The sequence below is a fragment of the Camelus ferus genome, chromosome 8 (assembly GCF_009834535.1).
Source record: "Camelus ferus isolate YT-003-E chromosome 8, BCGSAC_Cfer_1.0, whole genome shotgun sequence".
Classification (NCBI taxonomy): domain Eukaryota; kingdom Metazoa; phylum Chordata; class Mammalia; order Artiodactyla; family Camelidae; genus Camelus; species Camelus ferus.
Window position 1 is genome coordinate 14,012,375 of NC_045703.1, and position 14,730 is coordinate 14,027,104.

Below are 14,730 nucleotides of genomic sequence, written 5' to 3' on the forward strand. Positions count from 1 at the left end.
AGAACATGAGCCTCTTTGCTGAAAGTAACCTTTTATGCTGTAAGCTCATTTTTTTACTAGTGTGTGTATTGAAAAGAAAAGAAAAAAACTCTCTGTGATAGTTTCTATGAATCCTAGAAACTTTAGCCTGCTTCCTTTAAATATTTAAGAGAAAGAAAAGACTACCATAATCAAATGAAGTTTTTCAAAAGGAACTGTCAACAACCTACTCTTTGCCTAAGGCTCACTTGAAGGCCTTCCTTATGAGACACAAAAGTACTATTAAAAACATCTAGGCTTGTGCCTTATGATTTGAAGAAAACTGCAATACCACTAGTAATTTTTATTAATGGATAAACAGACTTTCCAAATGGGTCAACAAAAAATCTTACGCTTTGCAGCTGAAAATAATGAGCATCTGAAATCCTCCCAGTAAACGAGAGGGCTTTTCTTTAATGCACAAGGACACTGTATTCTCAGAACTGGCCTCAGGTTCAGACGTAACACATCAGAAAGCACTGTGACATGAGCAGTGCCTGCCGATGCTCTTGCCAAGAGTAATTCTGTGTTAGGCAAGAGAGAAGGTCAACTAGTCTTAATAACCATGGCCAGCAGCGCCACAACTCTGAGAAGTTATGTCGATGCATTTTGAATAAGGAGCTTATTATTTTTCCTAGCATCACGAAAAACAGAATTGAAAATATGGGGAAACAATGAGACCTTATGGAAATCATAGTTTCTGTATTAGGAGACATACACCCTATGTTCTTGCTTGAAATAAATTTACCCATAACTTTATTGACACTTGCATCATGGTCCTCGAGGTGTTCCAACCACCACCACGGGCTGCCATCAGAGGGCACAGACCAGTAGTTGCTGGCCATCAACACCCAGAATCCTTCCTTTCTTCATCATTGCACCACTTCTTGTCACATGTAGCCTGTTCTTATCTTTGTACCCATTCCACTATCATTCATAATGCATTTTTGTGTTTGATTTCGGGGTGGCATCAAAGTGATCAGAAATGTAATTTAAAAATTAAATAGAAAGAGAAGGACACTCAACCCTTCTTCAAATCCTACCTATTTCAGCGGTATTTACCTTAAAATCTTTAGAAGTTTCTTCTGTATTTCTCCCTTTGCACTTCCAAATAATACCTGCACATTGCTATTTTTATGTACTCATCTCCAAAATTATCATGGATTTCCAGTTGTGATGGATGAGGAGGTACCTGCCTGACATCAGCCCTGCCTGGACTGTTCCTCCCCCCAAAATAAATTAGAGTTTTGAAAAGCAACAAGCAAAGAAGAAAAACATCGTTGTGAACGACACATACTGATTTTTGCACAAGTATTATATTACAGTTATCTTTCCTCTTTTTTACCACTCATTACTTTTTTCTTAGTAAATAATTTCCGTTTTTTTATTCAAATAATTTTTAATATGCACCTCCTTTTTCTTTCCTTCTTCTTCTTCTTTAATCCCTTCATCAGCTCTACCATGACTCTTAGTGATGAGACTTCTCTCCGTTGTTCCCCTTTGTTTGGTCAAATGATTTCTGGGTGTCTTATTTCCTGTTTCTTGTTTTATTCCCTTTTGCTGAAACAACTTCTCTATTAGGTTTTTTTTAACCAAAAGATGCTGGGAAAGCCTTACCACATCTGTATATCTCTTTATTCTACCCTCAGACTTAGTTTGACATTTATAACTTTATACACAAAATGTGAACGATTTTTCCTCAGAATTTTGAAGACCTTGCTCCACTGACTGCTAGCTTCCTGTGTTGCTGTTGAAAATCTGATAACCTTCAGATATTTATCTCTTTACATGTAATATCTCTTAATGTCTCTCTTTTAGGGTCATCGTTCTATTTTTAGTCATCTGAAATTTCAGAGTTAAACTTAGCGCTCTCCCTTTGCCCTTCACCACATGGACCCCTCACTCTGCGGCAGGTACTGGGTCTCCCAGCCTCAGATTTCCCCTCCGAGTTTCCATTTCTATCTTTGGTCATAATTTCTGAGGGAATTTGTGTGCTTTCTATTTCAGTACTTATATTAATTTGTAAAATCTCTAAGTGTGGTTTTTTTTTTTTTCATTTTCAATACCTCTTTCTTATTTTTTTCTTTTTTCTGATTATGTTCCTTTTTTCAAAACATGCCGTCATTTGGGGGAAGGATTTAGTGTCTTCTCTTTCCCCGTCATCTTTTGAACCCTCACAGCAATGATGTGCGTCTCACATTGCTGGACGCTCCCTGGACCTCTCCGCGGCAGGCACTTCAGTTCTCTCATATTCCTTCACTGACTCTCCATCTCTTCTTCTGTTGTCCTAACATTTGGGATACTTTCTTTACTTTATATTTTAACACTTCAAGACCTCTTTCTTATTTTTCATCCAAGTGCTCTGATTTTTTTCCACTAATACTGTTGTTGTTTTACAACGGGAATAACCTTCTGCTTTCTCCCTGAGGGTATTATTTAATTGCAGTTTGGAGGAAGCTTCTGTGGTTCTCTCATGAATCTGTCAGGGTCCCAGCGGGAGACAGATTGTATTTAAATTCAGAGTTTAATTGAAGAGAGTTTAATGGAGAGACTATTTATAGGTGTTTGGGCAGGGATAAGAGAGCCAAAAAGGTTTTGATGCCTGAGGAGCCATCCCCATATGCAAGCAGTAGAAGCGGAGCATGGGAGAGCTCGGAGCTGGGAGGCGAAGGCCGAAGCCACTGCTAGCAACAGACGTAAAGGAATAAAAGTGTCTCTTCTCATGCTTCTTAAGAGTAGACATCCTGAAAGAAAAGATTGACTAGAAAAATACTTGGTTTTGAATTAGCCAGAAAACAAGTCAGTTGCCTGAGTATTTTCAATCTGAAATGGAATACCTTTAGCTGCTCTTTGCGCAGCTGCCCATAATTGTTAGGCAATCTGACTCTGGCTCACGGAATGCAAACAGTTATTTTTGCCAGTAGAAAGCCCCATGGGCACAGGGTAATCCTAACACGGCAGCCAGGGCCAACCTGTGGTCCCAGAGGAAGAGGCAGCCAAGAGCCTGGCAGCATCCAGGCTCCCTGTCAACCACAAGGCTGCCATCTTAGACGCACCCTCGCTAAGGGCAGAAGGGAAGAGTTGGTATATTTTTAGGAACACAGCTGATGTATACACTCAAATGGAGAATTGATTTTTCTCAGGTCAGTAGGATAAAGCCTAAGTTTTATTAAGAAATCAAAGATGGATACATCATAACTCTACCAATTAAGAGACCATGTTTTCACTGGAGAGATGAAACGTGGAAATATCAAGCAATCCTATAACCAGAGAAAGCAGTACAGAACTGAATGCTGAAAGAATGGCACACTGTTGGTGGTATTAGATGGTAAAGAAGGCATCAGATGGCAAATATTAGTACCATTTTAAGCAATAAGTGAAGCTGAAGTAAGTGCCTGATTATGAATAGTGATTGAAAGGCTAGAAGAGAAACCTTGGCAAAGCGGGGCAGTGAGGAGACTGATGTAAGTGTAGCAGAAAATTCCTTTTGTAGGGTGGCCAGAGAAACGGGTCTGAACTGGAGGATATAGGTGCTTGAATTCCAAGTGGTGGTCTTTTGACTTAATTCTTTGGGCAATGATCTACCATTCAAAGTGTTAAATCAGGGAGTTTAACTTATTTTCCTTTTTTCAAAGCTATGAGGGGGGAGTGGAAGCTGAGAGCAATTAATTCCACTGCCATCCATGGAAACTATCTGAATAAATATTATAGGAATTGAATTAGTCTCCTTTTGAATCAGAATTGAATTCAATTCTGATCAGAATCGCCTATATCTGATGTAAAAAATCAATTTTCAGATGGATCTTAATCAATCATCTTCGAAGACAAATGAATATAAAATATCCCTATAATTTGGGGCTATTTGTTTGATAAAGGGGTAATTTATTTGATAAAGAATAGTGTATCAGTGTCAAATGCTTAAATTGATGCCTAGCTTTTATTTCTGTTTGTGTGAATGGAAAGCTCATGGGTCTGACTCCTCTCTGAAAAGACAAGAGTTGTTATTTTGATTTTATAGTAATTTCTGTATAGTTTTAAGACTGACTAAACAAATTAATGCTATTTTTAATACAAATATGATAGGCAATCAACAAAGAACTCATGTTCAGATTTTATGGGACGGTTTATCACTGTCAATTAAAAACCACCTTCTTAAACGTAAGCTGGAAGTCAGAGTAGTTGCCAAACCATGACTTTTATAATCCAAAAAATTATCCAACCGAGAGTCGATATTCAACATGAAGTAGTTTTGCTATTTGCTGTCTTTTTGATTGTTTATTTACAAGATCAGCCTATTTTGTGTGCTCCCTCCAGGTTTGCTAACACACGTGGAAGCTTAGAGCTTGCTCTGTATGATGATTCAGTAGCCAGGAAAATAATAAAACAGGGACTCACCTACATCCCTGTTGTGTTCACCATGAATAGCTGGCCTTTCCTGACACCTACGCTGAATACCTAAACGTAATAGACAGAACTTACGACATACTAAACTTTTCTTTTAGGTTATATTTAGCGGAGAGTTGTCAATGATTACTTGGGTGAAAACAAATGGCAAATATAAAAAAATTTACTACAAGTTTGGGAGAAGAACAATTAAAGGTAGTTCAAACACTGGGAGTCCTGGAGAGAGTTCAATATATGTTTCTAATTATGCAAAAACAAAATATCTGTTCTATTCATTTGACCTTTAAAGCACCTTCTGTGCTGATTTTCAGGAAAGCACTAAAAAGCCTTGATGACAGAATTTTACACTGCATGGTGTGCTAGGCAAACTGTATCATCAGCAAAGGCCAAACAGTAACGTTGCAAGACTGTTTTCCTATGTTCAGTCAATTCCTGTTAGATTCAGTCAGGCACAGTCAGAACAGCATTGCCTCCACTCTAATGAGCCTGAGGGGAAAGATATGACTACTGTTAAAAGTGTGTCTCTTGAATAAAATGAAAATCCCTCTAGATGAAATATTAGAATTGCATTTTGGGGCAAAGAAAACCTGACAGTCTACATTGTTATGAAGGAGGCGGGCATTCTTACCTTTTATTTTCCTTCAGTTTAGCTGCCGGCTCTGTGGAATAAATGTATGAGAAAAAGATGATATGCCGTCGTGGTATTCATTTACAGTGGGTAATTTATTTCTGAAATGATAATAGCTTTGAAAACAGAAAAACCAATTCAGAATTTTAAGTCTGAAAGAAAAATTTCCATGCTTATTTAAAGGTGAAAGTCTACAGAATTAGTCTAGAGAGAATAGTGGTCTTGATGGTGAATCAGTCTCCCTTTTGTGGCAATGAATAGAAATCGTATTAAAATCATAAAAATCATAGTAAATTTCAAGGGAAAGCCTCAAAAGTGATAGGTTCATAAATAATTAATTTCCCATCATGATATATGAGCCTCAGTTCTTCTGTGCGTTTATTCTGATGAAAGGTCATGGCAAATCTGCAGACTGGAGTTGACAGTCAAAGCCCCATCACCTGACCCATTGCCATTCATGCAGAAAACCTCCCTAAGGAATTAAATTCCACGTGGCTAATGCTAATTAAGAAAGATGTGTCTTGAGATTTTAACAAAAACTATTATAAAGTCCAAATCCAATTAAGAATCAAATTCCGTACTCAATCAGCATTAATACTGCTTCACTGCTGTAACTGTGAGGGAGGTAATAGGAAAGTTTTTTCTCTTTCTATACATGGGGGCAAACCATCATCTCAGTACTCTGAGTACCAATGTCTGTAGGAGTCAGGGCTTTTCCAGAGAAACAGACAAACAGACCCAGCAGAAGATGTACGTTAGGGTAATTATTTCAAGGGAGTTGCCTTGTGTGATTGTGCGGTCTGGTTGGGTAGGTACGAGGTCTGAAGGGCAGGCCTGCAGGCTGGAAACTTTAGGGCAGGTGCTGACTCTGTAGTCCACTGGTGGAATTTCTTCTGTCTCAGGGAAACCTCAGTTTTGTTCTCAAAGACTTTCAATCGCTTGGATGAGGTCCACTTCCATCATGGAGGTTCATCTCCTTCACTTAAAGTCACCTGATGCTAGATGTGAACCACATCACAAAATGCCTTCTCAGCAACACCTACATGAGTGCTTGGATTACAGGGGACCATAGCCTAGTTAAGTTGTCACATAAAACTAAACGTTGCAGAGAGTAAGTTGAGAAAAATTTCAGAAGAAAATTTAGGAATATACAATGTAAATATTAAGAAAGCATATACACTGCAAATCAAATTCCAGAAATTTTCCTAAAAAAATATATTGACATGTATTAGGGTGTATGGAACAGGCATATATTGCAGTTTCATACAAGAGTCAAAAAATTGGGGAAAAAGACACCCAAATACTCAGTGGTTGTAATTAATTTAGAAATAATGTACAAACATATAGACAATTACTATACACTCATTACAATGAATAGTTTGGAATAATATTAACATACATAAAAGTTTACATCATATTATTAAATTAAGAAATGACAAACCATGAAAGAGTTTATATGTTACATTTTCAATTTGGAGGAAAATTCTATAATCAAATGAAAGTTTTAAATCGTCATAAAATAAAATGACTCATTCCAGGATAAATGCACATTATTGTGAATTTACCTATTTATATTTTCAACATTTTATGAAGTCTTTTCTAATAAAATACCTGTATTTGGGGGAAAACAGAGGACATGCTCTCTTCAGAAGAAAAATGCGTCAGCCATTAAGCACCTAGTAGATTTCAGACAGTGTCCTGTAGAACTGTTCAAAATTCAGCACATTCTGCAGTGTTTACCACATACAAGGCTCTGGTCTAAGTGTGAAGATGTAGAAAAAAACACAACACACATCTCTCCTCATGGTGTCCTCATTCTGCAGAGAATGAACTACCGGTCTCTGTACCGGTAGAATGTAGCATGTCTCATTTCTCAAAGTAGAGATGCTTAAAGGTCTGGTATTGAAATGAATTTGCCTTCTCAACTATAAGCCAAAAAAGCCTTTAGAACTCCACTTCATTCATTCCTCTTCCAGCTTTCACCTTCACTCAAAATCCCACTTCTGTGGTATACTACTACACTTTTGTTTTCTTATCCTAATCACCTTAATCACACAGACATCAACTCTGGAGTATTACCTTTAATTTGTTTATATTTCATTGTAGTCTGTACTACACAACTTAGTACAATTGTGTATTAAATTAATATATATGTCACTTTTTCTTATTATCATCCTCTAAGTAGTCACTTCCACTAGGATAAAAGCCACAGTTGAATATGGATTAAGCACAGATGGTTAAATAAAGGGAAAAAAAGGTAGAACTGTTTCTTCCCATTGGAATAAAATATTCTAATGTGGGATAATAAAGAAACACACGTATATATGCAGGTGTGTGTGCACATATAGGTACTGTGGGTATATGTATTGATACATGTGTAGCCCTTTAAATTTTGGAATTTAAATTAACTTTTACTCTTAATAAAAGTGCCACTTGACAATTTTTGTAATAAAACATATATTTTCAATGATAAACATGTCAGAAAGTCAAGAAAGTCTTTGAAAAAGAGTTATAAGGGACAATATTCAGCATATCAAACATTAAAACAAGTTGAACCACTACAATAATTAAAGCAGTATAATTGGTTTCAAATATCACACTGAAAAACTATGAAATATGAGGTGAAGAAATATATGCTGCATACATAAAATACTGGGAACACTTTTCAATATTGTGTAATAACCTATAATGAAAAAGAATATGAAAAGGAATTCATATATGTATATCTGAATCACTATTCTGTATACCAGAAACTAACACATTGTAAATGGACTATACTTTAATTTAAAAAATCTATTTTACATAAAAATTTTTAAAAAACGAATGTAAATTCTATCGTATAATGCAATTACCTCTAGGTTGAATTGTATAAAATGGTTAGTAAGTCTTCCCCTTCAGACAGTGTATAAATATTTAATGACATAAAGATGGTCAAAAATTTAAATTTAAAAAAATATTATTGTGAAGTGCTGGTGACTTTCAAATCTGCTCATAAGTATAAAATATAAGCAAATATTTGTTTATTCAACAGGAAGAGTTTTTCATGCAGAGAATATATTGAAAAAACTGATAGATTTTATCATATGAATATAAATGTAAAATGAAACAAAAACTTCAGCACTCTAACAGTGCTGAGTGGAATAGTTTTTGCAGTGTAACTTGGCAATTTGATGGTAAATCCCTAAAACTGCCAATGCTTTGATTCAATAATTCAATTTTAAGAATACTTCCTAAAAAAATAATTTTAAAAATGTTATATTGACTTTCACAAGCCACATAAGCATGTATCATTTCTAAATCTTAGAAAGTAAGTATCCAACAACAGGTTATGTAGTCATTTAAGAGAAATTATGCAGATCACAAAATTTAATGAAGGTACAGCCATTGAGCTATATTTTACTGGTATTATTTGACAAAATTTCAAAGTTATTACTTTAGTTGACTGCTTAAAAATAAAATTTAACTGAGTAAATTTTAAAGATCTTACTGGCTTTCTCAGTGATTCATAGATCATGGATCATTCAACCTAGCAGCTAGAAAGAAGTTCCAAAGATTTATACAAAGGAATAGATTTTTACAGACAGAGGGGAGCAGAAACAAGGAAGTCACAAGGCAAAAAAGTAGACTGGTTGCTGCAAGTTTACCTTCCTCATAAGGGTGTCATGAGGCAGATACCTAATGAATGCTAGTTAGTTAATTCCTCATTGACTGGTTTAAGATTCCATTTCTGGGCATCTCAAACCTCCAATTAAGTTAATTAAGTCTTGGTTTGGCAACACACGAGCCTAGCATAAGTGACTCCATTTTGAGCCTATTGTTTTGTCTTTAACAACCATGTTGGATAAGTTTCTTTTTTTTCCTAATTTTTTAATAATGAATTTATGCTAGTTCTGAAGTCAGGAAACAAACAATTGAGTACATATATATTATTTTAAAGTTACCCTTTGAGTTAGTGTAATCAAAGGGCAAATAAACATAATATTTTAATGTGTATCATTTGCTTCATGAAATGTGGGGAATGAGTTTATTAAGAAAATATTAGTGAAAAATTATTATGCTATTTTAATATCACAAAACAGTATGAGGTTTTTTTCCAAATATTAAAATTTATATTGGGATAAAATTAGTTGTGCTTTTCCTTTTTATCATTTGATGATTAACTTCCTGGAAGCTATAACCTCCCTAAGATATTTTTAACATTTGAATTGTAAGTAGTAATTAACCCAGAAAGCTAGTTTGCTTCTAAATACAGAATGCAAGAATATCAAATGGATTCTAAAAATGTTCAACACATTTTTCTCCCATGTTCTTAATATAGAGAGCATCACTGATCTTTTAAAAAAATTTCAAAACTTCATCAAAGCCTTAAAATGGCTGCCTGGCTACACCTAGTCTTACTCTATTAACTTTATATCATGATACAGATAAAAGGATGAAAAAAAAATCCATGTAGTTTTTTTTTTTAAGAAAAAAGTACATGCATCACAGACATGAGTCAATTATTTCATTGTTCCTATGCTATATTCACTACAAACGTGCTTAAGTGTGTGTGTGTGTGTGTGTGTGTACTTAATACATGACCATATTCACATATTTAGAACACTGAAATTAACTACAGACTTTCTAGGGTCATGAAAGCATTACTAAAATTGACCACATCCTGGGCTACACAGCCTATGTCAATAAACTTCAAATAATTAAGAGCAAATAGAGAATATTCCTTGAACAAACCTGATTTAAATCAGATTTAAAATTTGATAAAATTGTATAATATAAAAAATAACCAGAAAGTCCCAGTATATTTTTAAACTTGCAGTACAACTTTGAATAATTCTTGAACAAAGGAAAAAAATCACAAAAGAAATGAGAAAATATTTTGAGCAGATGGTAATAAATAATAGAACTTGTTGAACATAGCTAAATCTATTCTTCAAGGGAAATTTACAACCTTGAGACAATATATTAGATTAAAACCCCTAGAAACAGAAGACTAGATTAAGCCCCAAGGAAAGTTAAAGGAAGAAAATCTTAAAGAGCAAAAGTTAACAAAGTAGAAAACAGAATGGTGACTATCAACCCTGCCAAGAGTGTTTTTTGAAATTTACTACTCTCTACCAATGTTGATCCACAAAACAAGTAAAATGAGAAAAGATACAAATAGCCAATATCACAAGAAAAATAAGTGTCATTAGAATTCTGACACCAATAAAAATATAAGAGGAAATTATGAAATATTTTTACCAATTATTTTCAAAATTTAGATTAAATTTAAAAACCCTAGGGAAAAAACATATGAGTTTTTTTGCTTAGAGTTATATTGCTTAAATACATTAAAGCCATATTTAATAATTTATTCAAAGAAAACTCCAAGCCCATGTGGTTATAGTTGTAAATTCTATCATACATGAAAGGTAGATGTAACATCAATATTACATAAACTTTCTGAAAGAATATAAGATACAGCATAATCTTGAAACCAAAATTTTATGAGAGCAGTACAAGACAGGAAATTTGAAGGACAGTCTTTCTCACATATGTCTTGTTTATATAACACAAGATTCACTTCTCTATTTTTTAAGGAATATGTCAACAATATGTCAACATATTCCCTAAAATATAAAGTGAGTCCTGTGTTATATAAATAAGACACACACTATGACTAAGGTATTCCAGGAATGTCTTCAAACATTCAAAAACCAGTCAACATAATTCATCATGATTAAAAGAATAAAAGGAGAAAACAGTATCTGATAATCTACAATCTAAAAAAACTGAACGAAGAGAATTTACAAATATCTGGACTTACTGTGAAGTATCAGTATTTCATAGTGTGGTGTTGGTACAGGGCTAGAAATATCAACCCCCAAAATAGAGAACCCAGGAACACACACACACACACACACACACACACACACACCCCTCTAGCCAAAAATTTGTTGAGGGAGAAAAAAACAAGTAGGAGGATTTATATACTCTAATGGATATTAAATACTGTATTTCTAGAGTAAGTTTTAAGACAGTGATGTATTTGTATAAAGACAGAAAAATTGGCCAGGGGAACAGAATAAAGAGTCTAGAAACAGACCCATATATATATATAAACATGATTTATGACAAAGTAATACTGAAGAACAGTGGAGAATGGACAGTTGTTTTCTATGCATGTCACTGAATCAATTCAATTTCCATGAGAAAAAAAATTGATATATACCTGGGGCCATATAAAAAACCAATTCTTGGTGGATTGTAGAGCCAAATATCAATAGTGAAATAATATTTTGAAAAATAGGGTAGAAAATGAACAACAATACAAACAAAAAAATGAATCCTTAAGTAAGACTGATCAATTGCTGTACATTAAGGTTAAGAGCTTTTGATCATTAAAAGACACTATAAGAAAGTAAAAATGTGTGAAGGAAAAATAAAGTGCAATAAAACCAACAGAGCATATATCCCAAGTGTAAAGAACTCTAAATTATTTTTGTTAAATACCCAACAGAAGTTCATATATATTCACAAAACAATATATACAAGCATGTTTATAGCATCAGTATTCATAATAGCACCAAAATGTATACCAAAACTAGAATAACTAATTTATAAAATATCAACATAATAATACATCTTGAAAAAAAAACAAATTACTATTATATTCAATAAGGAAGATAAATATTGAAAGCACAGCACTGAATGAAGTTGGAGAATGTGTGATACTGTGTGTGTGTGTGTGTGTTGGGGTGGGGACTCTTAACAGTAAATTTTCACCTCTTGACTTAGGTAGTGGTTACTTGAGTATGTTCTCAATATGGTAGTTCATAGAGATTTAATTTTTAGCCTTTTCATTATGCCTAATTATATTAAAAGTTTATGTAAATATGTGATTACCACACCTTCTTTATCCATTCATCTGTTGACGGACACTAGGCTGCTTCCATATATCTTACAAATATAGAGAACAAACTAATAGTTGCCAATGGGGAGAGGAAGAGAGGAGGGGCAAGATACATAAAATAAATAAGCTACAAGGTTATATTGTACAGCACAGGGACTATAGCCAATATTTTATAACTTTAAACCTATAAAAACTTTGAATCACTGTGTGGTACACTTGAAACTAATATTGTAAATCAATTAAATGTCAAATTAAAAAATGAAACTCTGCCATTTGCAACATGGATATATCTAGATGGTATTATGCTTATTTTTATTTATTTTTATTTTAAATCTTTTTTAATTGAAGTGTAGTCAATTACAATGTGTCAATTCCTGGTGTACACCATAATTGTTTCAGTCATACATATACATATATGTATTCATTTTCATATTCTTTTTCATTATAGATTACTACAAGGTATTATAGTTCCTTGTGCTATACAGAAGAAATTTGTTTTTTTATTTATCTTGTATCTAGTGGTTCATATTTGTAAATCTTGAACTCTCAATTTATCCTTTCCCATCCCCTTTTCTTTTGGTAACCATAAGTTTGTTTACTGTCTGTGACTCCATTTCTGTTTTGTAAATAAGTTCATCAGTATCTTCCTTTTTCTTTTCTTTTTTTGTTTTTTCAGACTCCACAAATGAGTGATATCATATGGTATTTTTCTTTCTCTTTCTGGTTTACTTCACTTAGAATGATGATCTCCAGATCCATCCATGTTGCTGCAAATGACATTATTTTATTCTTTTTTATGTGAGTAGTAGTCCATTGTATAAATATCCCACAGCTTCTTTATTCAGTCATCTGTCAATGGACATTTAGGTTGTTTCCATGTCTTAGCTAATATATATACTGTTATGAAAATCAGGTTGCATGTATCTTTTCAAATTAGAGCTCCCTCTGGCTATATGCCCAGGAGGGCATTATGCTTAGGTTATCACTTATATGTGGAATCTAAAAAATAAAGCAAATGAATGAATATAGCAAAGCAGAAACAGATTCACACATATAGAGAACAGACTGGCGGTTACCAGGTAAAGGGTGCTGGGGGAGAGGCAGGTTGGAGGTAAGGGATTGAGAGGTATAAATTACTCTGTATTAAATGTCTAGGCAACAGGAATGTGTTGTACAGCACAGGGAAATAAAGCCATTAATTTGTGATGACTTTAAATGGAGTATAATCTATAAAAATGGTAAGTTACTATGTTGTACACCTGAAACTAATATGATGTTGTAAATCAACTATATTTTTATAAAAATAAGGTTTAAAAAGTTTATGTAAGTATATGCAATGCAGAATGTCCCATATTCACAATATAGGATGACATTGATAAGTAAATATTTCATAGGTGTCTTATGAATGTGGATATTGAAAAGGATTATAATTAAAGTTACTTGCTGGGTAGGTAAATAAATAAATCAATTAGATAATGAATCTATCAACTTTTTCTATAACAAGATGATAAGTTTTTTGGCCCTTCAGGCCTTAGAGTCTTCGTTGCAACTACTCAACTCTGCCGTGAAAGCAGCTATTGATTATGTGTAAAGAACTATGTTATTCTATTCCAGTTAAATTTTACTTATAAAGTGGTGGCAGGCAAGATTTGGCCCACTGGCCACAGTTTCTAGTCCCTGGGTTACACGATTAGTTAAATAAATGGCTAGAGTAAGTGAGACATGCATATTTACATGTTAAAATATTGTTGAAGCCTTTTTCTCATCTTTCTAAAAAATGAGCACATGAAAACTATGGCTAGAAGTTTCTTAATTAAGTTATATTCAATTAATGTTTTTTTATTTTATTTGCTTTATTTCTTGCTATGATTTGTATTTCCACAACTAATTACTCTCTGCAATACTACTGTTTTCAACCTAAAGATATATTGTCCATTAGATAATCATATCTAAATCTGATCTGTTACAATAATTTTCGCACACATAGAAAATTTAACAATGTAAAAATCTGAAGTAGAATATTAGACTTTAATATCGTTTCAGTCCTTCATGAGGAAGATCTGTTTATTATCAGAATTTGTTTATTTCATTAGACAATCACTACAATTTGTTGTTTTATCAAAATTTGACTTGATGTACTTAAATCATTAAGGATTTCTAATTTAGAACAGATTAATCTACTTTTGGCTTTGTTGGTTTTATAGTGAGATGATCTATTTACTTGAATCTTTCTTTTTTTGTTAATAGCTTGAATAATTGGTCAAACAAATGTTTTTACAAAGCATGCTAAAACCATAAGTTTCTTATCTAAATGGTTGCAGGCAAGAATTGGATCCATGCAAGGCTGAACTGACTATTCTAGGGAAGACTATGAAAGCAAGCAAATCTATTGGTCGCATGTCTGGAGAACCCCTGCCAGAATCAGGGGCTGTATTTATTGGTGGAGTTCCAGGTCTACATGGAGCAAACCAGGTATTTCTCTTAATGTTACAAAATACATTTATTATGTCACTTCTATGAAAAAGAAAAATAGGTAAACTTTAGGAGTTTCCTAGTTAGTGGGGCCATATCTCCATGATTTCAAAAAAAGGTTTGCATTCTACTAACATATATGTCTTAATCAATCCTGCCAAGGGGTTACTAAAAGTTTACTGTTCTCGTTATACAAAATTGCTCTAGTATCAAGCTATTTTTCCATCTTATGACTATATATGTGCATTATATTTTATGATAATGAAATAAGCATATGAGCTTTCCTTCACCCCTACACTAGTGATTTCCCTGGGTA

At 33.6% G+C, this 14,730-nt stretch overlaps 1 protein-coding gene across 1 annotated transcript in view; it reads left to right on the plus strand.

The window, feature by feature from the left end:
- The window catches only part of EYS (eyes shut homolog), a 1,185,765-nt gene that overhangs the window by 764,447 nt on the left and 406,588 nt on the right, over positions 1-14,730 (plus strand). The window contains 1 exon segment of the mRNA XM_032484469.1: positions 14,264-14,414. Within this exon segment, the coding sequence (XP_032340360.1) occupies positions 14,264-14,414 (151 nt within the window).